The following is a 27,577-nucleotide window of genomic DNA, read 5'->3' as shown; positions in this document are numbered from 1 at the left end:
AAAATAAAAGGTAACCTTGGCCGTGCGCAACATAGAAGGCCTAGGTTTTTTTGATATCATTTTTAAAATTGCCATGTTGCTTTGGCCATATATTGAAATTTTGATTACCTTAGCTCCAATAATAAAGAAAATATGGTGGTTTTTCGAAAATGTTCAATTTTTCTTTTTCACCTTGTATCTACGTAACCGGTATGGATTTAAAATAAAATAGACCTAGATTATTTTTGGGCACATAAATACGCAACTTTGCTTACATTTAACCGACTTTGTATCTTCAACGGTTTCCAAGATCCCCATGTACCTCATTTTAAATTGGACACCCTATAGGACCCATATTAAGCGAATAATTTACAAGTGAAAAAATTCATAAAAAAAACTTTTTAAAAACAAGCTTAAAATTAAATGCACTTAAAAGTAGAAAATATGAATTAAAAGCAAGGGGCGCAAAGTAACGATTTAAACTTCTGTGGATTATTTTTTGAAGTATTAATACACCCAGGGACAAAACACCACTTATTTGAACTCATTTTACTTCTTCAAAACACCAAAACAATGAAAATAAACAATACACTTTGCGAACGTCTGCAAAAACAATGCGGCAAATGCACGAACGTACGGACGTCATCGATCGATCAAAGCAGTGACGTCAAAAACAGGTAGCCTCGAGCCGGGTACGTTTTCTAGCCTTGCTGCATTTCTCAATTTTGTTTTGCGTTTATGTGAGAAAATTATAGTTTTTAAGAAAAATTTTGAGTGTCATGTTTTTTACTCATATGTAGCTATCGAAATTCATTGAAATTAGAAATTAGTGAATATGTCTATTATTCAAACTGTTCGCTGTGTCCCAGTTTTTTCATGTTTTTTCTGTGAGAACTTTTCAAAAATCAAAAATTCTAGAAGTATTTAGACGTTACAATAGCAAGTTTAATATTTTTATAAGGTATATCTTTTATAAAAATATTTTTTATGGTTTCCTAGGACACATTTTTATAACTTTTGCAGTTATTTTTCGATTTATTATAAAGTTTTAAAAAAGTAGATTTTTTTTATATAAATCACATGATTAAAATAAAAAATCACTTGATTTAAATCACGATTTAAATCGTGATTTAAACCATGCGAACAGTACCTCTTTGACTGCCATTTGAGCATTTAACTAAAGAAAAACAAGAATAAGTAACAATAACATTTATTGAATTTCTTCTATTATTAATTTATATAAACATTACTTATCACACAAGTTGGCTATTATCATTATTTATAACAATTTTGGTAAAATAAATTAACATTTCATATCTCTAATCATGAATTATTTATGAAATACATATAAGTATTTTATCAAAAAAAATATTAAACGATCTCAAGACACAAAAAATAGACATATTTTTTAAATAATTTTTAAAATGTCAAACGATGAAAAAAGAAGTGTCCAAGTGGCTTTTGAAATTAAAATTTATGTTGATAATTCCTGTTGTTTCAACTACTAGAATCATTTATTAAAAATTACCATAAATAATTTCCAATATACATATAATATTCAAATGGAAAAATGCCTAGAATTATTATATAGTTTCAAAAGCCACAATGACGCCGTTTTTTTTCGACATACGTCAGAAAAATAACTGACGCTTTGATCAGCAAAAAATTCTACTAAACATTATAATCAAAGACATATAAAACAGAAGAAAATCGGTACTAAAAGTACTCCCACCATTTAACGTATCCTTCAAATTTCTGCATTGGTCAGGATAAAATTTCCTCAAAAAGTTTCGACTAGTTTTGGCCAAAACACAAATCTCGTAATCCGTTCCTGAGTCTAAATTTATTTTAGATTTGTTCTTTACGTCAATTTCCAGGACTCTTTGGAAATATGGCAACGACGCTTGGAAGGGGATGTTCACTGAGTTGTTGCTTTGACGGATGTAGACCGCCGTGTCAGCAATGTCATCGTGTTTTAAGATGCGCCATTTTACTCTAAGGATGTTCTTTTTGCTATGATTAAAAAAAAAGAAATGACGATTGGTATAAGTCCTATAATTTTTTTTCAGTGTATATTAAAATACTTACATGCTCAATTCTCTAAATTTCAAGTCAGACAACACACCAAAATCTCCTTCAAGACTATCAAGTAGTCTGGTAGTGTTGACATTTGAAGGACAAGTCAGCTGTTCCTCGGATATTTCGTAGAAATTCTTCGAGTCCAAATATGGTGGTGATACACATTTGACAGTCTTGAATACCGGATCTAGGGTCAATTGACTTTTGAAATGACGTAAGAGTGGCCGAAGGAAGCAGTCACAATACAATGGATTCCCTAAAATCACAAATAAAGCAATAAGCAATACAGTAGGTTTCAAAATGAATTTAGCAAAAACTACAAGGAACTAAGTAGGCAGCAAAGCTTAAAATATAGCCATACCAACCTTCAAAATTCACTTTAGCACCCTTTATAATCATTTCAGTCATCTCAGGAACAATATTTTGAAGCTGGTTATTGCTGACATCCAGATAATCCATCTTTGAGACGTTTTTAATGTGATTCCATGGCAGTTCAGTTAACTCATTCATGGCCAAAAATAATGTAGACACATTTTTTGGTAACCGGAAGAATTCAACATCTGATGTTATGTCATGGAGCTTGTTGTAAGACAGATCTAGTGTCCTAAGTCTTGTTAAATTACCAATAACACCTAAAATAAAAGGAATAATTATACTAGGTCTTGACAACATCTTGATAAAAAATATGATTGGTATAAAAAAAACTTTAATTAGGAGAAAATTAAAAATATTGCCTTACTTTTTCTGATATCCGCTATAGCATTGTGGCTCATATTGAGTACTTCCAGTTTTCCAGTACCGAATGTTAGATCATGAGTAATCACTGGAATAGAGTTGTAGGACAAATCTATGACGTTTAATTTGTAGGGGTAGTAGGGGTTGCTTGGAAACATCTTCCTCGTGATGAAAGTGATCTTGTTATGACTGAGATTCAGCTGAAAATATTAAAAACCTTTGAATAAACAGATTAAGGAAGGAGTATAATGCCATACATGTATTCATGCATTAGAAGAGAAATCAATATCATGAACCTCCATTTTTGACAGTACTCTTTCATTTGAAATATTTGAATTTGATTTGAGAATTAGAAAAAAATCTGAAGTATACTCAGTAAAAAGTATACACAGGTATATATACAGGGTGAGTCTTTAATAAGTGCAAATATTTTCAGGGGTAGTAGAATGTAGAATGTTTAGGAGGGGAGTTAGTCACCGCGACCTTAAAGATCTATTGTGTGTTCCCCTTTCTTGAGCTATAACCAGTTATAACTCATCATACAGTCTCAAGGCTTTAACAAAAGCCAGTATCTGAGACGGCTCCATAGAGGCCAGCTCTCCATCCTTGACATCAGCCGTACCAAAGTTCATGGCACGAATGGTCGTCGTCTCGGCGCACTCAGTGATGAGGTGTTTCCCCATATTCCCCACAGAATCTGCATTCGCCGTTGTTTCTCAGCTTCAGCCTACTGAGGTGTTCGTTGAGGAGACAGTGTCCTGTTAGGAACCCCGTGACAATCCGAAGATTGTTTTTACTTAAATCAAGGAAAACCTTTGATTTTTCTCGGTCGTAGGTTCTAAGGAACTTTTTCAAGTGTCTTAGACCGTTGGAGGACACCCATTCCAAGTTGCGTTTGTAGTCTTCCAGATTCTTCAGTTCCGCTTTCAGTCGGTTTCCGCTTGGAAAACAGAACGGTTCTGGTCCAGTTAGTGGAGTGTTCGCTCCTTTCCTAGCTAGATCATTTGCTTTTTCATTGCCTTCTATCCCTTGGTGAGCAGGCACCCAGAGTAGGAGGACTTTATTTTCTTTGCCCAACTTGTTGAGCTTCTCTAGGCATTCTTTGACCAACTTCGAATTGATGGTTACTGAGTAGAGCGCGTTTAGTGCTGCATGACTATCGGATAGGATGGCAATTTCCTGTTTTCGATAGTTCCTATCTAAGATAAAGGGGTTTTAGGGGTAGTATGTTTCGATCCCAATAAAAAAATAAACTTTTGATAAATTTTTATAAATTTCATTTATTTATAATTTGTTCTTGTTTTAAGATGCTTCAAAAATACGATAATTCTGTTAGTCTCTAGTAATATTTTTTAATTTTTGTTTATATTTACCAAATACCTCACAGACCAGAGTGTGTTGTATTAGAAAATTAAAGATTAGCCCAAGTTTCCTTCTTATTTTTTCTTTCTTTTCACTTATAGGGTTATTTTCCCGTACCCACGGGCATTTTTTCCGAAACATCTTATTTCTTATCTCATAAAAGCAATTTTCCAGACGAGATAGGGCCTAAAACCGTATCGTTCTTATCGAAAAACCTTTTCCTGCTCTTTTTTCTTATAAAGGAAACCTTTGAAAATTGGAACGTATTGGTTGAAAATTAGATAATTTTAAGAAAAAAGAGGGTACCGTACATAGCAAGACTTTTGTTTTATTATCTCTTTAAATTAAATTAATATCTTTATTAATTTTCTTACCTCTTTAATCAAAAATACTAAGAAAAATTATTTTATATTTCAGAAAGTTTGGAATGGAATTTTGACCACCCTGTATGACTTAAGATTACGAATCGTAATTTACGATGTTTATCATAAAGCAAATACAGACCAAGAATAAGTAGTAAGTACCTAGCATAGTTTTGATTTCAAGACGCATCTTATATTTCTAATAATTTTATTAAAAAAACTGAAAAACATATTTTTATCATTTATTATTATACAGGGTGAATCTTAAATAAGTGCAAATATTTTCAGGGCTAGTAGATCTCGCTAAAAGAAACATATTTTTCAATTATTATAAGTGCAAAATAACCGAGTTATTCAAGTTTGAAAACTTACAAAAACAGATTTATTTTTAAAAAAATTTGAAAACCACCGGATTTTTTTTTGTATTTACATCCCTTTTAGTGCCGTAACCATGGTAATAACAGACATTAAGAAATTATACCGTGGGAAAATTTGCGAGGAACAGGCAGTACTAAAAAGGTTTATAAAACATACAGAAAAATTTAAAAGAAAATGCACGATTTTCAACGTTTTTTTCGCGAAAAAAAAACTCGTAGACGTGTTCCTGGGGTCGAAATATACCACCTCTAAAAATATTTGCACTTATTTAAGACTCGCTCTGTATATCTCTGTATATTTATATATCTGCAATTATGAAAATAAATTTAATAATTAATATCTTACAAATACGTAAAGTGATTAAGAAAGAAGCGTCATTCCACTCACTGTTCATTAGGGTGGGTCAAAAAAATCGACTATACAGGGTTGTTCACCACATACGACACGGAGTATTGTAGCTAAACGATTAGATTTTTACAAATTGTAAGTTTTGGGTTCGTTGAAGGACTATTAGAGCTACAATTTAAAAATATTTTTACAAGATACAGAGTGTCCCAAATAAATAAAAAATATCAAAGTTGTATTTTTTTAAATGGAACACCCTGTATATTATTACATTTTAGTTTCTACGATTAAAATAAAGGTAAATTTGATAAAGGTTTATTACACTTAAACCTTACCGTTCTTGAAATATTTTCAATTTTTGTGAAATTGCAGTCAAAATTTTAAGGCTTCATTTCTCCAAGGGTATCAAAGTTTTTAATACTAAATATTTACTGAAGTTTATTTATTGATCAGTTATTGTGTTGCAATAATAAAAATTATACTACCTTATACAGAGTGTCTAAAATTTTATTTTAAATAATTACTAGCTTTAAACGGCAATAACTTGTTTAATTTAAATGGTACACCCTGTATATTTTATGAGAATCAGATGCACAATTTAATTGTCTCTTAAATTGTATTATACCATTTTTTTACCTATAGCTTCAAGTTTCCGTAGAAAATGCATTTTCTTGTAATTTTAAATTCATTTATCAATATACCCATGGAATACTGACATTTTAGATTATTTTCAAAGATGTACCAAATTTTTAAAGAGTACAGATACTAATATTGTCGATATAGTTTGTTTATTTCATTAAAAAATAAAAAAAAACTGTTTAAATATTTGTTAAAGAGGACCAATTAATATGATTCCAGTATTCAAACTACATGAATTGACTGTTTGCGTTGATTAATAATAATTGCTCCAAAAAGTAAAAAACTGATTTTTTTATGTGTATTAGACAGTGTGGTAAAAAGTAACACCTTAAAAATGATATTTCATTTTTTGACAAATGCTTAGTTGTAACAACAGAGACATTCATTTTTATAACTTATTATTATTATATTGATTTCTGGTTCAAATCCACATTTATTTAGAATAATTTATTCACGAACATATTTAAGTATGTAATTAATTAGTATTTGGGCGGAAATAATGGTGGTATATTTAATTAATGGTATACTCTTTTATGAAGATTTAAATAGTTTTTTTTGCATACAAATGGGCTAGTAATATTATCATTTTGTTAAAAACGATAATATTACTAGCCTGTACATTTTGTACATTTGCTGCTTTAAAAACAATCTAAAATGTCAATATTCCATGGGTATATTGATAAATGAGGTCTAAATTATAAGAAAATGCATTTTCTACAAAAACTTGAAGGGATAGGTAAAAAGTGGTATAATACAGTTTGATAGACAATTAAATTATGCATCTGATTTTCCGAAAATATACAGGGCGTTCTATTTAAATTAAACAAGTTATTGCCGTTTAAAGCTAGTAATTATTTAAAATAAAATTTTAGACACTCTGTATAAGGTAGTATCATTTTTATTATTGCTACACAATAACTGATCAATAAATAAACTTCAGTAAATATTTAGTATTAAAAACTTTGATACCCTTGGAGAAATGAAGCCTTAAAATTTTTACTGCAATTTCACAAAATTGAAAATATTTCAAAAACGGTAAGGTTTAAGTGTGATAGATCTTAATAAAATTTACCTTTATTTCAATCGTAGAATCTAAAAATAGAATAATATACAGGGTGTTCCATTTAAAAAAATACAACTATAGCATTTTTTACTTATTTGGGACACTCTGTATCTTCTAAAATTATTTCTAAATTGTAGCTCTAATAGTCCTTCAACGAACCCAAAACTTAAAATTTGTAAGAATCTAATCGTTTAGCTACAATACTCCGTGTCGTATGTGGTGAACAACCCTGTATATAAGAAAAAGGTTAGTAGGCATCTCAAAAAAATTATCTCCAAGTATGAGCTCTTAATTTTAATAGAAAGGTCCCCACTTCAGTTATTTTGTGTTGAAGTAATATTTTGAAATACAAATAAATCAGCTTAAAATGAGTATTATATTATTCTATATCCCCTTATTTTGTTCTATATCCCTAAAATCGGCTCAATGCACAGCTAATAGACACATTTGTTCTATATCCAAATCTAAAATCACTAATATTTTTTAAATAAAGCTTCTAAAAGTAAAATAAATACATATGTTTGATAGGTTTTTATATTACCTTTAATTTATATGTTTAATAGAACCATTCTGGTATATAGTCTTCACGGATATCCAGTTTAAACTTTAAACTTTGTTTTCTCAGTTTCATCGAAATGGTCTATAGAACAATCTTATTCTAGGGTGACGATTTACGAGATCTCTGTAGTATGCATTATTCTATTATACGCCCTGTATAGTATTATTTATCCAGATTTCACGTCTATTTATATCCAATAACTCACCCTTTCCAGAGACAGACACTCCTCGAACACCCCGTTCGTTTTGTTGTCCAGCTTGACCAGTCTGTTACCGGACAGATCCAGATCGGTGAGTGCGACCAAGCCTGAAAAACGGATAAATTCGTCTTTTATTCCCGTTTATTCCCATTCCCGTATCCCGTATCGTTCGTTATACGCGCATATCGACCCGTCTCTTCTGGAAGATTAGCCACATCCATCCGGGATATACACTGTGCGAAAGTAGAGAGAGAATAGTCTTTTGTTTGGATTTGTTCGGTTGGAAAGCTCAAGTACGAAACGCTCTAGTGATGTATTTCAAATCATAATATACCGTTTAGTTCAATTTTTATGTTGCTAAAACTTTTGTAACAACTTTCAACAGCTACTAGGTAATCCTAAAGATAAAACACCTCCGTTCAGAAAAAGTTAATAGTTTGTTAATTTTTTTTATTATTTGAAAAGTACTACCATGGGTTTCCGGAACCGGAGCTGTTTTTCGGAACCGGAAATTTCGGTACCGCGCCTCTTAGAAACCGGGATTTCCCGTTTTTTTCGCTACTGTCGGTACTGACTAATTTTTGGTCAGTGGTGGTGCAGTTCATCAATCAGAAAACAAGAGATGGTTTTTCAAAGTAAAACGAATAAAAAATTGAAATTTTTAATAAAAATAATATCAAACTATTACGTAATCAGTCATGAAAAATATAACATGGACACAAACATGAACACAAGTAAAGAAAAAGGTATATAGTTCAGTCATTGGGGATTTTTGCTTGGAACAAAGTCCGGAAGTTTTGCAACTTTGCAGGTTTATAGGTTTTGGGGTCCCTACCTAAAATCCATAAAACGCACATTTCCAGACTTGCCGCCGGCGCCGCCATCTTGCCAAGATGGCGCCCAAAATCGGTATTTTGTGAATATCTCGAAAACTATGCGTTTTTCGCAAAAATTTGAGAAGAGTAAAATTAAAGAGAATAAAATTTCCTATAAAAAAGGTTTCATGATAATTTTCGCTAAAGTTGACCGTTTAGGCACAAAATCCCTAGAAATTTTACAATTTTGCGTAAAATATGATATATTATGTATAGTCGATTTTCCGAAATCAAATGTCGATTAGAGTTCACTAAAACTAGTTTAAGTTTAGTTTCTTCAATTTTGTCATAAAACAATGGCGTATCATTAATTCGCTCATTAATTTATGAATAATTAATTTTAATTATTGAAAATGTGTACTTGTTTCCACACCACCCAAGAGGTAAAGTATATGACGCGTTTATTTTAACGTTGTCTCCCCGGAGGCCTACTCCACTAGATAAATTAAAATCTTATCTGCACAAGCCCGACGGATCTGGCTCATTGATGTCAAAGTCGATCGTATCTGCTGTGTTGGGCTCATCAGGGTGGTCTCTCAATACGTCTAACTCTTCATCTTCAGCCACCAGAGGGATATCTACAGACAAGTCCAACTCCTCTTCATCGGATACGTCGAGTGACACTTCAGTGACGTTGTCACAGGATTTTTCATTGCAGTATGCACAAATTATTGAACATTTTAATCCTTTCTTCCAACCCCATTCTTCGGCATCTTTGGTACAACCAGACCAATGCTGAACCTGGTGGTATGTAAGTTCGCAATGAATGCTGTCCAGCACGACAATTAATTATTCATAAATTAATAAGCGAATTAATGATACGCCACTGTTTCATGACAAAATTGAAGAAACTAAACTAAAACTAGTTTTAGTGAACTCTAATCGACATTTGATTTCGGAAAATCGACTATACATAATATATCATATTGTAAAATATCAAAATTATTATAAAATATCAAAATTGTAAAATTTCCAGGGATTTTGTGCCTAAACGGTTGACTTTAGCCAAAATTTTCATAAAACCTTTTTTATAGAAAATTTTATTCTCTCCCAAAAGTACCGAAAGAACCGGGAATTAATAATTTCGAGTCCCGGTTCTGAACCCTACTAAACCTAGTAATACCACTAATTTTGACGTCCCAATTGCTCACGTTGAAATTAGAAGAACATACTTCTACGCTAATTGAAACCATAATTTTAAGGTCCTGAATAAAGCTTAAATGCTTTTTTTTCCTCTCTTGGATAATATAATATTCCTATGTTCACCATATTCACCACATTGACTAAAGTTTCTATTTAGGTCGTATACAAAATTACCGCCCCTATTATAACTTCGCAATCGCCCGAATCTGTGGCCAATTTCCTTCCAGAACCCTGGAAATATTATTTAATACGGCGGAAACTTACCTTGGAACGCTCCGTTCGGAATGGCCGTAATATCGTTACGACTCAATTTCAACTTTATCAGTTGCAGCAAGCCCTCGAACGCCTTGGCGGTCACGTTGTCGATGCTATTGTCCGATAGATCCAGCTCGAACATGACGGGCATCTTGCCGAAAGCGTTGCGGTTCAGTTTCGTCAAATTGTTACCCTGAAATATAGTATATTGTTACCTTAAAATCAACTGAAATTTTTGCTTCTAAAAAATATTTTGTTCTCTAAAAAATGTTACCCTAAAATAATTTTGTTACCTTAAAATACCCTAAAATTGTTGCCCTAAAATATTCTGTGATTATCTAAAAAAGTGTTACCCTCAAATATTTTATTACCCTGAAATTGTTGCCCCAAAAAATGTGTTATCCTGATTTTTTTACCTTATAATACCCTAAAATAGTTTTATTGCCTTCAAATACCTCGAAATGTCTATTATGAAAAAATTATGTTATCTAAAAAAATGGTTACCCTGAAATAATGTTGTAACGAAAATGCCGTAAAATTGTTACCCTAAAATAGTTTTAATACCGGGTGCGTCTCAAAAGTGGCTCACCCCCCTATAACTTTTTTATTTTTTCAGATAAAAAAACGAGATTTGGTATGTTAGTATTTGACATAAAATAGGATTGATTGACGAATTCAATTGTTTTTGGTCACTTCCTGTTTCACCGGAAATTACTACAATTTTTCATTTTTAAATGGCACCCTTGGTATTTTTTACTTTATTCGATAGAAAATGACACTCTGAATAAAACGGCATAAAATATCATATGTCAACTTTTAACATTTTCGCTTTAAAAAATCGAATTTTTAATTTCAATCTAGAGTGCCTGTACTAAAAACACTAATTTTTAATCTAGGAGTATTCAATTGATTTTAGCTACTTCCTGTTTCACCGGATTTTTGACCGCCAACTTTTGATTTTTAAATGGCACTCCCGGTAAATGGCACTATATTTCTACTTTATTCTATAGAAAATGACACTCTGAATAGAATGACATTTCATATATCAACTTTTGACATTTTTACATATGGTTTATTTGAAATTTTTGTAACATGTGGTTCATAACAACTTGACTCGAAATACCAAGTGTGTGGTACCAAATTATTCCTAATTTTTTTTTCCAAATATGCTAATGAACCACCATCGTACCATTTGAAAATATTGAGATATGATCAAAAATACGATTTGAGTATCTTTTAACCGGCCAGAACAAGACACGAAAAACATTAGACGATCAAAACTATTTTTCCAAGGCTCCTTAATTAAAAATTAGTGTTTTTAGTACAGGCACTCTAGATTGAAATTAAAAATTCGATTTTTTTAAAGCGAAAATGTTAAAAGTTGACATATGATATGCCGTTCTATTCAGAGTGTCATTAGTGTCATTTTCTATAGAATAAAGTAAAGAAATACCAAGGGTGCCATTTACAAATCAAAAGTTCTAGTCATTTCCGATGAAACAGGAAGTGACCAAAAACAATTGAATTCGTCAATCAAACCTAATTTATGTCATATAAGCCATTTGTGAGCCATTTTTTGTACATTTTTTTGTTTTAAATATTATATTATACAATAGATAAAAATTTTCTTCTTGGAAAAACTCTGTTATCTAAAAAATTGATACCCTAAAATAAAGATGTGACCATAAAATGCCCTGAAATTTTTATCTTGAAAAATTATATTATCTAAAGAAATTGTTAACCTGAAATAAAATTTTTATCCTAAAATTGCTTTGTTATATTGAAATACCCTAAAATGGTTACCCTAAATTGTTTTGTCAGTTTCAAATGCCGTACATTATTTATCTTGAAATTTTTTTTTCAATGTTATCTAAAAAATTGTTGGCCTGGTATGTTTTTACCTTAATATGCCATGAAATAGTTTCGTTCCCTTGAAATGCTGTAAAATTTGTTACCCTTAAATAATTTTGTTAAGTTGAAGTACCCTGAAATTAATTATAAAGAAATTCTGTTAGCTAAAAGAATTGTTAAAATTAATAATCTTGTTACTTTACCCTGAAATTATACCCTAAAATAATTTTGATTGTCTAAGTTTATACCAATAGCCTATTTTACCTGCATATACAAGTACTGCAAAGACGTCATCTCACTTATGGCAGCCCAAGGTGGTTGGGTCATACCGTTGTAACTCAAATTCAACCTCTGCAACGTTAGCAAGTTCATAAAACTGCCCGGCTCCAAGCTATCCCCGAGATTATTAAAACTCAAGTCCAGATTTAACAGTGAGTTCATCGAAGGCCATAATTTTGAAGGCAGTTCTTCAAAGTTATTGTGGGATAGATCCAAATGGGAGGTTGATATTGGAAGGATAAACAAGGAACTGATATTATTGTGGTGTAGAATCAACTCCCTGGTACTAGCCAATCTGAAAAAAAAAACAGAAATTATAAGGCGAATAGCTAAACAATATAAGATTAAAGGCTGATTCATGGTACACCGTGACGGGCCGGGGCCGTGCGACGGTGAAAGCACGGCCAAACATTGTCAAATGTTATTTATACCTATGCATTCATGCTAAGCCGAGCACGGGCCGAGCTTCGCCGGAACCCGTCCGTGCCCCGTCCGAGAAATGTCGGTGTACATTTTTCCTCGGATCCGCTACGGTCCGGCCCCGTTGCGGCAAACATAAATGAGTCGCCCGGGCTAAATACTTCGTTCGTCTACGGGCCTATAGCGACTGTTTTCTAGCAGTGTTGCCGCACCCAACTTTTAGCGCGTACCACATTATAAACTAAAAATGTACCACTTTGGTACAATTTTTTAAAGCACAACAAAATACATCTGCAAATGACTTTAACCGGTTTGGTCGCTGTGAATTTCTTCATAAATTTCTACATAAAAAAACTTCCTGGAGAAAGACACAAATCGAGACGAAAAACATGAAATAGAAATTCAGAAAACCCAATTATAAGTATGTATAGGTTGAAGAATTCTAAGTAATTCTAATACTACACACAATACTTGGAAAACTTAAATTTTATTTAAAAAAAACGCAAATATAGAAGCATGTTAGAAACAGTAAATTTTCAAGTTTTTTCTTCGGGTTATTTAATATAGGCAACGCTATAGACATTACAACGTTTATAATACGTCGTTAATTAATGCGGATTTTCTCCGAATGGTATCGGTAAGCGCGTTTAATGCAATATCAACGACAATAATTATTAAATATCTATTCAATTTCGGTGCGCGTGGGAAATAATTATTGTACCAAATCATCCTGGATTTGAAAATGTAGTACTACTGTACCAAATAGAATTAAAAGTATCAAATTTGGTACAAATGTACCACTGCGGCAACACTGTTTTCTAGAATATAATCGGCACGGACATGATCCCCGTTGTCAACTCGGTGTAGCATATATTGAAGGCCCGGACGTGGCTCGGTGTCTACTTTACGGAACGTGCCCGGCTCGGGTACGGCCCGGTGTACCATGAATCAGCCTTAAAACAATAAAACTGATTTTCCCAAAATTCCAAACACACGTGCTTTGATTAAGGTTTGATTAAGGTTTGCAGAGCTTCAGCATTTGCCATAAAATAGCGAGAAATTTGTTACAAAACCATATAAATTATATATCACTGTAATCACAAAACTTCAATCTATTTCCGTATTGTAACGAAATTTTAAATTTTTTCTTTATTTTTGAGAAAATTTAGTCCAAACATAAGAAATATTTTGTTGTTGTTTAACCATCAAAATCTTAAAAATGAAGAAGTTGTCTAAAAATGTGCTGCTATACGGATATAGTATAATCCTTTATCTTAAACAACGCAAGGAACTCCACAAGGTGGAGTGACCTCCCCCCTACTGTGGAGCTTGGTAGTGGATGAACTACTGGAAGAATTAACTCTAGCTGGAATACACTGCATAGGGTACGCAGATGACATAGTCATCATTGCACAGGGGAAACATGAAGGCACCCTGTGTGATATTATCCAAAGAGGATTCCGCATCGCTGAGAGATGGTGCAGGACTGTCGGGCTGAGTATTAACTCAGATAAAACCGCAGTAGTGCCATTCACCAGAAAGCGAAGTTTGAAAAACTTGAAAAGAATCCATCTAGATGGAAAGGAAATACTGCCATCACAGGAAGTGAAATATCTGGGAATAACCCTGGATAGTAAACTTCTCTGGAACAGGCATATTAAGAACATTACCAGCAAAGCCACAAAGGCTCTCATGATATGCAGAAGACTGGCGGGAAATAGGTGGGGCTGCGCCCCTAACATTTTGCGCTGGATGTATACCATGATAGTAAGACCCATGATTACTTATGGAGCAGTTGCTTGGTATACAAAACTAGAGCAACGTACAGCAAGGCAAACCCTGTGCAAAGTACAGAGACTGGCATGTATCTGCATCACAGGTGCCATGAGAACATGTCCAACAGCAGCAATGGAGGTCATTCTAGACCTAACACCACTGCATATTGTCGTCGGTAGTTATGCCAATGCGACAATGATTAGAATGGTCATTGACGGAAACAGTACTGGGAGAATTTTCAGGTCAGGGGCTTGGAACACCCTCAAAAAGAAAATTCCACTTCTCCAACTCCCAGTGGATGACATACCAAGAATTTACAACTTTGAGAAACACCTCACTGTAGTATTGAGTAATAAAAAGGATTGGAAGAAAGAAACGCTTACTCAGCATATAAAAGACCATACCATCACGTGGTATACTGATGCTTCCAAAACCAAAGCAGGGACAGGGATAGGAGTATTTGGGCCGAAAACTGAATACTCCGAACCAATGGGCACCTACCCCAGTATCCTTCAGGCAGAAATTTGCGCTATCGAAAGATGCGTACAATTTATCTTGGATAGGAACTATCGAAAACAGGAAATTGCCATCCTATCCGATAGTCAAGCAGCACTTAACGCGATCAACTCAGTAACCATCAATTCGAAGTTGGTCAAAGAATGCCTAGAGAAGCTCAACAAATTAGGCAAAGAAAATAAAGTCCTCCTACTCTGGGTGCCTGCTCACCAAGGGATAGAAGGCAATGAAAAAGCAAATGATCTAGTAGGAAAGGAGCGAACACTCCACTAACTGGACCAGAACCGTTCTGTTTTCCAAACGGGAACCAACTGAAAGCGGAACTGAAGAATCTGGAAGACTCCATCCGTAACTTGGAATGGGTGTCCTCCAACGGTCTAAGACACTCGAAAAAGTTCCTTAGAACTTATGACCGAGAAAAATCAAAGGTTTTCCTTGATTTAAGTAAAAACAATCTTCGGATTGTCACGGGGTTTCTAACAGGACACTGTCTCCTCTACGAACACCTCAGTAGGCTGAAACTGAGAAACAACGGCGAATGCAGATTTTGTGGGGAAAATGGGGAAACACCAGAACACCTTATCACTGAGTGCCGAGACGACGACCATTCGTGCCATGAACCTTGGCACGTCTGATGTCGAGGATGGAGAGCTGGCCTCTGTGGAGCCGTCTCAGATACTGGCTTTTCTTAAAGCCCTGAGACTGTATGATGAGTTATAACTCGTTATAACTCAAGAAAGGGGAACACACAATAGATCTATAAGGTCGCGGTGATTAACTCCCCTTCTAAACATTCTACATTCTACATTCTACATTCTACATCCTTTATCTTTCATTTCCTTCTTCATTTGTGTAAAAATACCTAGCCAGTTTTACATAAAACGTTAAATGAAGAACGCTTATTTTGCTACTTTATTTTGACAGTTTTTTTTAAAGTTTGTTATTTCAAGAATACTAACCTTGTGAAAGCACTCTTTGCAATGTTTTCTAACTGGTTATAACTCATATCCAGTTTCAATAAAGTAGGTAGTGGTCCAAAGGTACTTGGCTTGATCGAAGTCATAGAGTTGTGACTTAAATCCAGAGTTCTTAAAGAGAATAATGTCTGGAACACTGCATTGAAGATATCTGACAAAAAATGTACAAATTAGTCTCTGTTAATTGTTAAGAATATTGAATTCAGAAATACAGTGGACCCTTGTTAATCGGAACAATGAAAAATACAATATTTTTATAATTTATATTTCTTGAAAAAAAAATAGAAAAACCTGAAATTTTTTAAAACCAGAAGGGGAAATTGATTACCTGAAAGGTTGTTGTAGGATATGTCTATTGTGTGTAGTTCGTACAGTTTAGGGAAAGTCTTCTTTGGTACGTTTTCTATAAGATTATGGGACACGTTCAAGATTTTCAGACCTGTCATATTATGTAGAGGAATCTGAAAAATATTGTATTACTAAAATGTATCATATGATCTGTGGATTTAAAAATGACGATCGATTACATTACCCGCATAAATTTACATATAAAACGACAGCGATCTTAATTTCAAAGCCATCTGTGACGACCTTTTTCGATCGTATTTTTTTTTTCATTTTTCATTTATGAGGAAATATACAAAGATGCGATTATCATCACTCCTACTTTGTTATGAAACTAAAAATGCTACACACAGATTTGTCCAGGTCTTCTTAGTTGCTGAAATACAGGGCGAATTTTAAAACGTTGCATTTTTCAGTTATCTTATAACTTATCGAAAAGGTAAAAATTGTGTCCCATAGTTATTGTTAAAGTTATTCACGTAGAATCCAGTGGCGTAACAAATATTTCGCTGGAAGCTGTCATTTTCTAAATATGACTCAAACTTTTTCTATTGTATTTGTCTTGATATGAGCTTTCTTAAAATAAAATATACTCTATAATCTGTATATTATGTCGACAAATAAGGTAAAAATGTATTTTTTAACTTTCACCTTTTCGATAACTTACAAAATTCTAAAAAAATAACCAAGATACGAAAGGAAGTTAATATAATGCAACAATTTCAAATTCGCACTGCATTTCAGAAACTAAGAGGGCTAGGACGAATCTGTACGTAGCATCTTTAGTTTCATAAAAATGTAACACAGTGATGTGAAATCCGCATATCTTTGTACCTCTACAAATAAACTCAAATGATTAGTCACTTATGAGTAACCGTGAAAACTTAAAGGGGATTAACATGCAGCATGATTGGGAAGAAGCAGATGGCAATGGAGAAGAATTGTAAACTCAGTTAACAGCGACAACCAAAATGTAAAAAGGTAACAAAGCAATGAGATTTTTGAATGTCCGGAGTGCGGTAGACAGATAACATCACGTATCGGGCTTTTCAGTCACAGAAAAGCTCATGAAAGAAAACGCTTTGCGTGACCATCTTCTGATGCGTGTCAAATACTCGTCAGCGAGTAATGGCAGTAGGTATGTATGTACAAATAAACATAAACGAGAAACCCTGTAAAACGCAAGAAAATGTATACACCCTGTACTCATAGAGAATATATTTATAATGAAAAAGATTCTATAATGAAAAAACTCACCTGATCAAAACTGGTGAAATAATTATAAGAAAACTGCAATTCAGTAGCATAGGTAGTTTCATCAAAAGCCTTCTTTGGTAGTGTTTTCAGACTATTAAATGACAGATCAAGTTTGGTCATGTTGGCACAATTTTCAAAAGCTCCACTTTCAATTTTGCTGATGTTGTTTTTCGATAGGTTGATGGTAGTCAGGTATAAGTCTTTGAATGCCAGTTTTTGAACTTCTGTCACGTTGTTTTCTGATACATCTACCAACTAAAATGTTAAAAAATTAATTTAACATCTGTTGAATAAAGCGGGCCACTCACGATACTACGCCGCAGTACGGTTATGTTGGATACGACAAAATCGGACGGCAATTGACAATATTGTATCGTGTGTGTGCACAACCGACCAAGTTGAATTGTATTGGATCGCAGTTCGAAACTTTTAACTGCAGCAGTAAAATCGTGCCGATTTCTGTAAAGATGTCTAAATATTCCCAGCAATTTTTAACTAAGTTTTTTTGAAATCTACCGAAGTTTTACGGGTCTTTCGAAAGTTAAAGCCCCAGAGTATCATGATCGTGTAGCAATCTACTTATATCTTTTCTTCTAATGAAGGGTGCAACTAAATTAAGTAACTGTAAATATGGTCTTCGTCCATTCGTAGATAATTACGCCAATCATCTGGGTACAGCCGTAATTCTTCGAGTAAATTAATATGTGAATATGTGGATCTTTTTAGTAACCATTTCAATTATTTGCACTGCACATACTGCAGCTGTTGCTAACAAAATATCTTCTTCGCTTTCCGACATTTTTGCTTGAACAACACTTTTAAACTATGTTTGATCGTGAGTGAGCGTTGTCAATTTGCTGCAAAATTGTTCAATTTTGTTGTACGATTCTGTTGTACGGCGCACACTGGTTCGCTCTTATGGACGTACGTGGCCAAAACCTGTATATTATTATATCGGGGAAAATTAATGTATCAGTTAATATTTTTTAGTAAATCTATAAATATTTAGGCGTTTGGAGTTGCCAAACATATAAAAAAAGTTCTTTATCGTTAGACGTTTTCAATTATACAGGTAAAGTAACGATGATTCATTAGAATTTAAAAGCGCAATTTATTTACCAATATTAATAAGTATTACTTTATAAAGGTATTTAGGAAAAATTAAAAAACAACAAACAGAATGAACAATGGTTAGAAGATATGCGGTAAATCGTTGATAAGCTAATAAAGATACAGGGTAGCCCATAAGTGTGAGAAAGTTCAATATCGTCGTTGCGTAGACGAAAATATAAGGTGCATATACTAAAAATATTTTGTTGTATAAAGGGTGTCCCAAAGTAATGATAAAATCCTGGGCTTTTTTAAATCATAACTCCCTTTTTTCTGTACATAATTTGATTCAGCATAAAATTGTGGATATATGACACTATTTTTATTTGAAAGACTATGCGGTGTTACCATGCTATTTCTTATTTATTAAAATTTTCATTAATAATAGTAGGTATATCCGAAAATTGGTTAAAATCTGAGGTTAATTTATATTTGTTAATATCTAATGCTATACTATGTTAATACCCTGTACTTTACCAATATTTTCTTAACGCCAAAGAAAATAGAATAAATTTGTGAAGAAAAACTCACATTATCTTATACCGGTCATTTTTTGTGGCGTGGCTAACAATCAAATATTTAAAATGCTCTACTTCAATTTTTTAAATGCACATTTATAAACCATGCAACATTTATATAAGACATTTGTTTACAAGACAATTTATGCTGAATAGCAGATATTAGCAGCTAATTTGACATGGTTCTCAAAAAAGACATTATGAAGTTTCATTTAAGTTAAAAACAATCACTTAGTTCAGCTGCGATATCCTTGATTTAGTTATGTATATAAAATATATTTCACAGGTACAATATAATTTTGATATTTTCAAATGGTTAGTACTATTTTTTTTCATTTTATCTGTCAAAAACTGATATTATATGAGGAAAGTATACGTGCAGTATGGTCTAATTATAAAATGCACTATTTAATATTATTTTGAAAACACTAAGTGAGTAATTTATTCATTGTCGATACAAAAACAGTTATATATGCTTTTTTAGACTATTGCATATAAAATGTTATCACATAAGTGCTCTAAAGTGCATGAATTTCCAAAATATATTTTTATAACAAACCTTTCATGTTTTTAAATATATATTATAAAATATTTGATCATATATGATCAAAATAATTTTTTTCGATATATTGAGTTTTGGCCAAATTTTTATAAGGGAGGGAACTACTGTGCGGCGCCGCAGTATCGTGAGTGGCCCGCTTAATGTTTATTTTTAGTAATAATATATATATTTTTTTTATTAAAAATATATATTATATATTTTTAATAAATAATATTTTCGAAAAACATCATAGGTGTATTTCTGGGGTTAAAATACTCAAGAGACACTTTTTATACAGGGTGGTCTGATCTGTACTCCGGAAACTTCAGCAGCATATTCTGCAGATAAAAATAAGGAAAAAAGTTCGTATAAATGTATGTCCCAAAATGCTTAGTTTCGGAGATACAGGGTGTAGAAGTTTCATTTTTATTTCGATTTTTTTCCAAATAATTTCTGAAGTAACGTCAATATTTGGATGAAAATTGGTGTCTGGAAGTTTTTTTGATATGAGAAATTTGATTTCGATGTCAATATGACTCCTATTTGTAGGGGGCACCACATACATGTGTTTTAACTGTTTTGAAGAGTAATAACTTTTCGTCCGTACCTGTATAAAACTACTTACTGAAAAAATATACATTTAGGTGATTTTCTACGTAAAAAATGCCAATCAAATTTCCCATTTCAAAAGACTAACAGACTCAAATCACAAATTTAATCCAGATATTGACGTTAATTCAGAGATTATTTGGAAAAATCGAAATAAAAATGAAACTTCTACACCCTGTATCTCCGAAACTAAGCATTTTAGGACATACATTTATATGAACTTTTATACTTATTTTTATCAGCAGAATACGTTTCCGGAATACAGTTCGGACCACCCTGTATAAATGGCTCTATATTTTATAGATATCTACCTCAGCAAAGTTTAACTGGAAGAACATCTGGTAGTCAATTTTTTTCAAGAAATTTCTGGCTAAATCTATAGTTCCTATCCTCTGCAATGCTGAAAAGGTACCTCTACCAACGTCAGTAAGCAGATTGTCAGCCAGAAATAAACGTCTCAAGAACCTCATTCCTCTGAAGGAGTTTGAATCTAGCTTTTTTATTTTGTTGGATGACATGTTTAGAACTCTAAGGACTGTATTTCTAGCAAACGCTCCTCTAAAATATAGAAAAAAATCATATATATAAAATACCATAAAATAGAAAAAACGGCGTCAAAGACGGCTGGGTAATGACAATCGATAATAATTTTGGTGAGGTCAATCTCTAGACGGCTCTAGATCTCTCATCGGCTGTCTATGACGCCGTTTTTTTTTCGATCGCCATTTCTTGAATATATTTTATGTTTTAATAGGTATAATAAAATTATTTATCAGGAAATAAGATTCTATGTTAGAATATTGTCATAGAATAACACTAATATATGTTTTTCTTTAAATAACTATACCTTGTGAGCTCTGTTATACTGTTGTGAGAAATATTTAACCAAGACATCTTGGTTAAATCTCCCAAATGCGTGCCATCAATTTTCGTCAAGTTGTTAAAACTTAAATCCAAAACTTCAACATCTCTAAGTCCCTTGAACTGGTTCCTTTTCAGATCCTTCAGTTGGTTGCCATGCAAATCTAGAGTTTTCAGTTTTCTAAAACAAATAGCCATGAAGGAAATATGTAGATATATAAGTGACTAAAATATACAGAAAATTTTGTTTCGAAAATAAGAGGCGTCAAAATGACTTGGGAATGACGATCGATGACACCGATGTCCATTTCCAAGCCAACTCTGACGCCGTTTTTTTTCGATCGTGCAATATTTTTCTCTAAAGTCGATGCATTTTTAAATCTTAACTTTGGTCCACTGTATAGGGTAAGATTTTTAGTTGTCTGGACATAATTTTGATATTATTTTTTCTCATAAAATGGCAAAATAAAACACTAAATCACCGCAATACACCTAGGGATGTGCCACTTGAAAATTTCAAATGAAATTTTCATGTCGGCAACTTTTCCAATGTAAAATTTTCATATTTTAAAAAAGTGAAATTTCATTGAAATTTTAAGTGAAAGTTTCAATTCGAATTTTTCAGCATAGAGGTTAAATTTTCAGAAATGTATCGTGAAATTTCAACTTACAGGTGAAATTTCAAGTGAAATTTTCATAAACCTCGCGAACTCCTTTATCCTGTTCGTATGTCGACCGTATCCAAGGTTATTAAAAGGTAAGGTTGTCTCGTAACTCGATCCGCCATTATGGAAAACGTCATCTACTACGTCATAGGGATGATACCGTTCATAGATAAAGGGATAAAAACTGCCCACAGTCCGACAGTGCATTTCCGAATCGATATTCATTGTGAACTTTATTGTTTAGAGTGTATGGCGTCAATAGTTTTCAGTTGTTTGATGTGTGTTTTCTTTATTGTATTGTCCATTTATCTCTCTTTGTCGGTTGCATTTTATTTTCTATTCCTTTTATCTATGATTTTATACGTTCTATCTACGTCACAGGGATGCTATTCCGCTTCGCTCTTATTGGTTCAAAAGTTACGAGACAACCTTACCTTTTAATAACCTTGGACCGTATCGACGTAAGTATCGATCGTTGATTTGCTCGATTTACTTGCGTGTCTGAAGAGGACCGGCGCGCGGCGCTTGACATTGACAAATGAAAAACCGCAGTAGATGTAGATAGATAGAGGTTATGATTTTCGTTGAAAATGTTGATGTATTTTTAGATTTGTTATTTTTGTGCATTTTTTGTGCTTCACACTTCATAAAGTTTATTCTGTGACCTGTTTACCTACCTGTGACCTGTGTTCTGTGTTGATTCCAATTTTTAAAGAAATAATGGTTAAGCCCAAAAATAGTATTTGGAAATATTTCTCTAATGATCAAAATAATACCAAAAAAGTAAAGTGCATTATTTGTAACGAAATTCATTATAAAAATGCAATTCGTTAATAAAAAAAACATTTTTGTAATTTTAAAACAAAATTGTAATTTGCATGAAATTTCCAAGGTGAAATATTCAATTGTCAGTATTTCAGGAAATTTATGAAATTTTCACTGAAAATTTGAAATTTTGAAATTTTCACTGAAATTTCCAAAATTTCAATCTTTCAGTGAAAATTTCATTATGAAATTTCAACATAAGGTGAAAAATGAAATTTACCCATCCCTAAATACACCAAAACACCTTTACTTTTACACTGGACGAGCGTTTCGCTAACCATGTTAGCATCATCAGCAGATGATTATAAACTAAGCGTTTTGGTGCATTGTGGTGATTTAGTGTTTTATTTTGCTGTGTAACACCAAAGGTTCCAACCTTCAACTGTAATCTCATAAAATGGTTTAAACAGTTATGTAAAATTAGATCTTAGATTCTCTATTAATGGCTATTTAAATATTTACCTAAGATGCTGTAAAGCTTCTATGGGTGGCGTATTCAATTTGCCATTTACTATATGCAGTCTCAGCAATTTTCCTGTCATATCGCTGTCAACAAAGGCATTTTTCGGTAATTCAGTCAAGTTGTGGCCGTCTATATTTAATATTGTTAAATTTCCCAAAATCTGAAAAAAAACGAATCTAATATAATTACAGCTACCTAACCAGGAAAGACCAAAAATTTTTAAAATATTTTCAAATATATTCGATACCAATTAAACTTTTAGTTACATAATCAAGGGCGAGATTTTTAAATTCATTGTTGCCAACCATGGACATATTCGGCGCCGGGCTGACTAACTGGAATTTAAATTTCCCGTTGGGGATTCAGCTGGTAGCCCTGCTGTAAAAAATGTCAAGTTGTCACATTTATTTATATATTTCCTGACATTGTCATTCGTTTTGACACTTTAGTTTTCTATTGCGAGTTTTTCGTTTAAATAAATTGTGTTGTGCTACTTTAAGCTTAAATATATTTACTAGCAGACCTTGCAGTCGAACATTGTTCTTTTTAGAACCTCTTTTAGTGCGAAGTGTACAAGATAGCTTAATAGCCGTAAAAAACTCATAGCAACTTTATTAGAATATTTTGAACAGAAAGCGGTAGTAAAGGTTCTTTATGTCCCTTAAGTGCTGTTAAGGAGGTGAGTTTTGTTGATGTAAATAATAACTGTTTATATATTTATAATTAATTTATTTTTATGACTAAAAGTTTATTTGATAGGTACTGTTTTCTTCAAAACTTTCTAATTTGATGGAAAATTAAAGTAAAATTCTAATTAATTTTCAATATTAAATCGCTCGCTGGAACGAGATTAAGGAAAGTTTTGTTCTGGATCGCTATCAAATCGATCAAGCTGAAAAGTTTGCTATATCAGGAAGTTAAAAACATGAGCCCATCAGCCCCAAAAAACAACAAAGCTCTTAGACTTCAATAATTTATTTTGATTTCTCTGTGCAATTAAGATTTATTTTCTTTTTAAAATCAAAAAAATAGTATAAATGGTATTGCAAATATACGTCAGGCACCTATAGCTATAAATACAAACAATGTTTATAATATGTAATTATAAATCAACCACACTGAAGTCGGAAATTACCAGTGGTTCCTTAGTAGAGGTGGGCAAAGATTGAACGAGTCGTTCATTTCAACGAGTATTAAAAATGAATCGTGAGATTCGCTTCACTGCTTAGAATACGATTCGTTCAATTGAATCGTAGCTAGCACGGATCCATAACATTTGAACGATGAGCCGTAAAAAAGAATCGTAAGAATTGAATCGGATCACAATGCGATCGTTCGTACAAAGAGTCGTGAGAATTGATTCATTGCTTACCATAGGGTTATTTGTTTAATTGAATCGTGGCCAGCATGGATCCATAAGATTTGAACGATGAGCCGTAAAAAAGAATCGTAAGAATTGAATCGGATCACAATGCGATCGTTCGTACAAAGAGTCGTGAGAATTGATTCATTGCTTACCATAGGGTTATTCGTTTAATTGAATCGTGGCCAGCATGGATCCATAAGATTTGAACGATGAGCCGTAAAAAAGAATCGTAAGAATTGAATCGGATCACAATGCGATCGTTCGTACAAAGAGTCGTGAGAATTGATGCATTGCTTACCATAGGGTTATTCGTTTAATTGAATCGTGGCCAGCATGAATCCATAAGATTTGAACGATGAGCCGTAAAAAAGAATCGTAAGAATTGAATCGGATCACAATGCGATCGTTCGTACAAAGAGTCGTGAGAATTGATTCATTGCTTACCATAGGGTTATTCGTTTAATTGAATCGTGGCCAGCATGGATCCATAAGATTTGAACGATGAGCCGTAAAAAAGAATCGTAAGAATTGAATCGGATCACAATGCGATCGTTCGTACAAAGAGTCGTGAGAATTGATGCATTGCTTACCATAGGGTTATTCGTTTAATTGAATCGTGGCCAGCATGGATCCATAAGATTTGAACGATGAGCCGTAAAAAAGAGTCGTGGGAATTAAATCGGATCAGAATGCGAGCGTGACGGTGATATAGGCATAGAGTCAGGCACTAATATTTAGATTTGAACAAAAGCCTTAAACAAACAGCATGGGCATAAAATGCAAACGATAAAAAAGTTATTTACAAGAAAAAAAACTAATTTATACTGTATTCAGTAGGGGATTATCTATTAAGGTATTTAATTTTCACGTTAATGTTTTTTTAAAATAATATTACCGACTATAAACCATTAAATGTTGGACTAAAAGACAAAATCGTATTTTTATGCAACTGCAAATAAATGTTGGCCTCTACTCAGTATGATAAAAAAATGGCATCAGCGATGGTTATAAAACGACGATCGCTGTCATTTTATATGTATAATTATATGGGGAATGTCATCGATGTTCATTTCCAAGCCAACTGGAAGCCATTTTTTTTTCGATTATTATGAACACCCTATATATTATTACATTTTTAGTTTCTACGATTAAAATAAAGGTAAATTTGATTAAGGTTTATTACACTTAAACCTTACCGTTTTTGAAATATCTTCAATTTTGTGAAATTGCAGTATAAATTTTAAGGCTTTATTTCTCCGAGGGTATCAAAGTTTTTAATACTAAATATTTACTGAAATTTATTTATTGATCAGTTATTGTATTGCAATAATAAAAACTTTACTACCTTATACAGAGTGTCTAAAAATTTATTTTAAATAATTACTAGCTTAAAACGGCAATAACTTGTTTAATTTAAATGGAACACCCTGTATATTTTATGCGAATCAGATGCATAATTTAATTGTCTATCAAATTGTATTATAAATTTTTTTACCTATCTCTTCAAGTTTCCGTAGAAAATGCATTTTCTTGTAATTTAGAACTCATTTATCAATATACCCATGGAATACTGACATTTTAGATTATTTTTAAAGATGTACCAAATTTTTAAAGAGTACAGATATTAATATTGTCGATATAGTTCGTTTATTTCATTAAAAAATAAAAAAAACTGTTTAAATATTTGTTAAAGAGGACCAATTAATATGATTTCAGTATTCAAACTACATTAATTGACTGTTTGCGTTGATTAATAATAATTGCTCCAAATACTAAAAAACTGAATTATGTATGTGTATTAGACAGTGTGGTAAAAAGTAACATCTTAAAAATTATATTTAATTTGTTGACAAATGCTTATTTATAACAACAGAGACTTTCATTTTCATAACTTATTATTATATTGATTTCTGATTCAAATCCACATTTATTTAGAATAATTTATTAACGAACACAATTAAGTATGTAGTTAATTAGTATTTGGGCGGAAATACTGGTGGTATATTTAATTAATGGTATACTCTTTTATAAAGATTTAAATAGTTTTCTTTTAGCATACAAATGGGCTAGTAATATTATCGTTTTAGTAAAAACGATAATATTACTAGTCTGTACATTTTGTACATTTGTTATTATAAAAACAATCTAAAATGTCAATATTCCATGGGTATATTGATAAATGAGGTCTAAATTATAAGAAAATGCATTTTCTACGAAAACTTGAAGGTATAGGTAAGAAATGGTATAATACAATTTGATAGACAATTAAATTGTGCATTTGATTCTCATAAAATATACAGAGTGTTCTATTTAAAGTAAATAAGTTATTGCCGTTTAAAGCTAGTAATTATTTAAAATAAATTTTTAGACACTCTGTATAAGGTAGTATAATTTTTATTATTGCAACACAATAACTGATCAATAAATAAACTTCAGTAAATATTTAGTATTAAAATCTTTGATATCCTCGGAGAAATGAAGCCTTAAAATTTATGCAATTTCATAAAATTGAAAATATTTCAAAAACGGTAAGGTTTAAGTGTAATAAACCTTAATCAAATTTACCTTTATTTTAATCGTAGAAACTAAAAATGTAATAATATATAGGGTGTTTCATTTAAAAAAATACAACTTTGATATTTTTTATTTATTTGTGACACTCTGTATCTTGTAAAAATATTTTTAAATTGTAGCTCTAATAGTCCTTCAACGAACCCAAAACTTACAATTTGTAAAGATCTAATCGTTTAGCTACAATACTCCGTGTCGTATGTGGTGGACAACCCTGTATATGTGAATTGGATTGATAATTTAATATTACTGGTAAAATAATCAATCCAATTACGCCAGTGTCATAAAGTGTTGAAAAACAAATGAAAATTATTTTTTTTTCTGGTCCCTTAAGTAATTGTCCGACGTCCGACCAAATTATCGCCGCTGGTGCCAGTTACGATTCTTTCGTACTCTTCGAAATTGAATCGTGTGATTCGATTCACTGAAAAGAATCGTAATGCGCCATCACTGTTCCTTAGATATTGCCTTCGATATGCATTCGCTGGCCAAATTAGAGAAAATAAGTGTTTTATGCGTTGGTCGCAGAATGGTTGGTGTCTCCATCGTACATCTCTTGAGACGTAAGAGGAAATCAAATCAGCCTTGTCACGAATTCGCCCATTAGGTTGCGTATCTTCCCAATTATTTCAATCAATCCTGTAATCTATTTTT

At 32.4% G+C, this 27,577-nt stretch overlaps 1 protein-coding gene across 1 annotated transcript in view; it reads right to left on the bottom strand.

Moving 5' to 3' along the window:
* Window positions 1-1,223: 1,223 nt before the first annotated feature.
* The window catches only part of LOC115884884 (protein artichoke), a 40,183-nt gene continuing 13,829 nt past the window's right edge, over window positions 1,224-27,577 (bottom strand). The window contains exons 4-16 of the mRNA XM_030903596.1: window positions 22,986-23,146; window positions 21,020-21,214; window positions 20,484-20,730; window positions 17,395-17,649; window positions 16,121-16,253; window positions 15,775-15,943; window positions 12,089-12,398; window positions 9,983-10,166; window positions 7,707-7,807; window positions 2,798-2,993; window positions 2,424-2,690; window positions 2,068-2,314; window positions 1,224-1,992 (exon numbers count right to left, since the gene is read on the bottom strand). Of these exons, the coding sequence (XP_030759456.1) occupies window positions 1,635-1,992; window positions 2,068-2,314; window positions 2,424-2,690; window positions 2,798-2,993; window positions 7,707-7,807; window positions 9,983-10,166; window positions 12,089-12,398; window positions 15,775-15,943; window positions 16,121-16,253; window positions 17,395-17,649; window positions 20,484-20,730; window positions 21,020-21,214; window positions 22,986-23,146 (2,823 nt within the window). The 3' untranslated portion in view covers window positions 1,224-1,634. The remainder of the gene's footprint in view (window positions 1,993-2,067; window positions 2,315-2,423; window positions 2,691-2,797; window positions 2,994-7,706; window positions 7,808-9,982; window positions 10,167-12,088; window positions 12,399-15,774; window positions 15,944-16,120; window positions 16,254-17,394; window positions 17,650-20,483; window positions 20,731-21,019; window positions 21,215-22,985; window positions 23,147-27,577) is intronic.

This window comes from Sitophilus oryzae, unplaced genomic scaffold (assembly GCF_002938485.1).
Source record: "Sitophilus oryzae breed Bouriz unplaced genomic scaffold, Soryzae_2.0 scaffold_358_pilon_pilon, whole genome shotgun sequence".
In the NCBI taxonomy this organism is placed as follows: domain Eukaryota; kingdom Metazoa; phylum Arthropoda; class Insecta; order Coleoptera; family Curculionidae; genus Sitophilus; species Sitophilus oryzae.
Note: the sequence above shows the minus strand (reverse complement) of the source record. Positions and strands in the feature narration are given on the sequence as shown.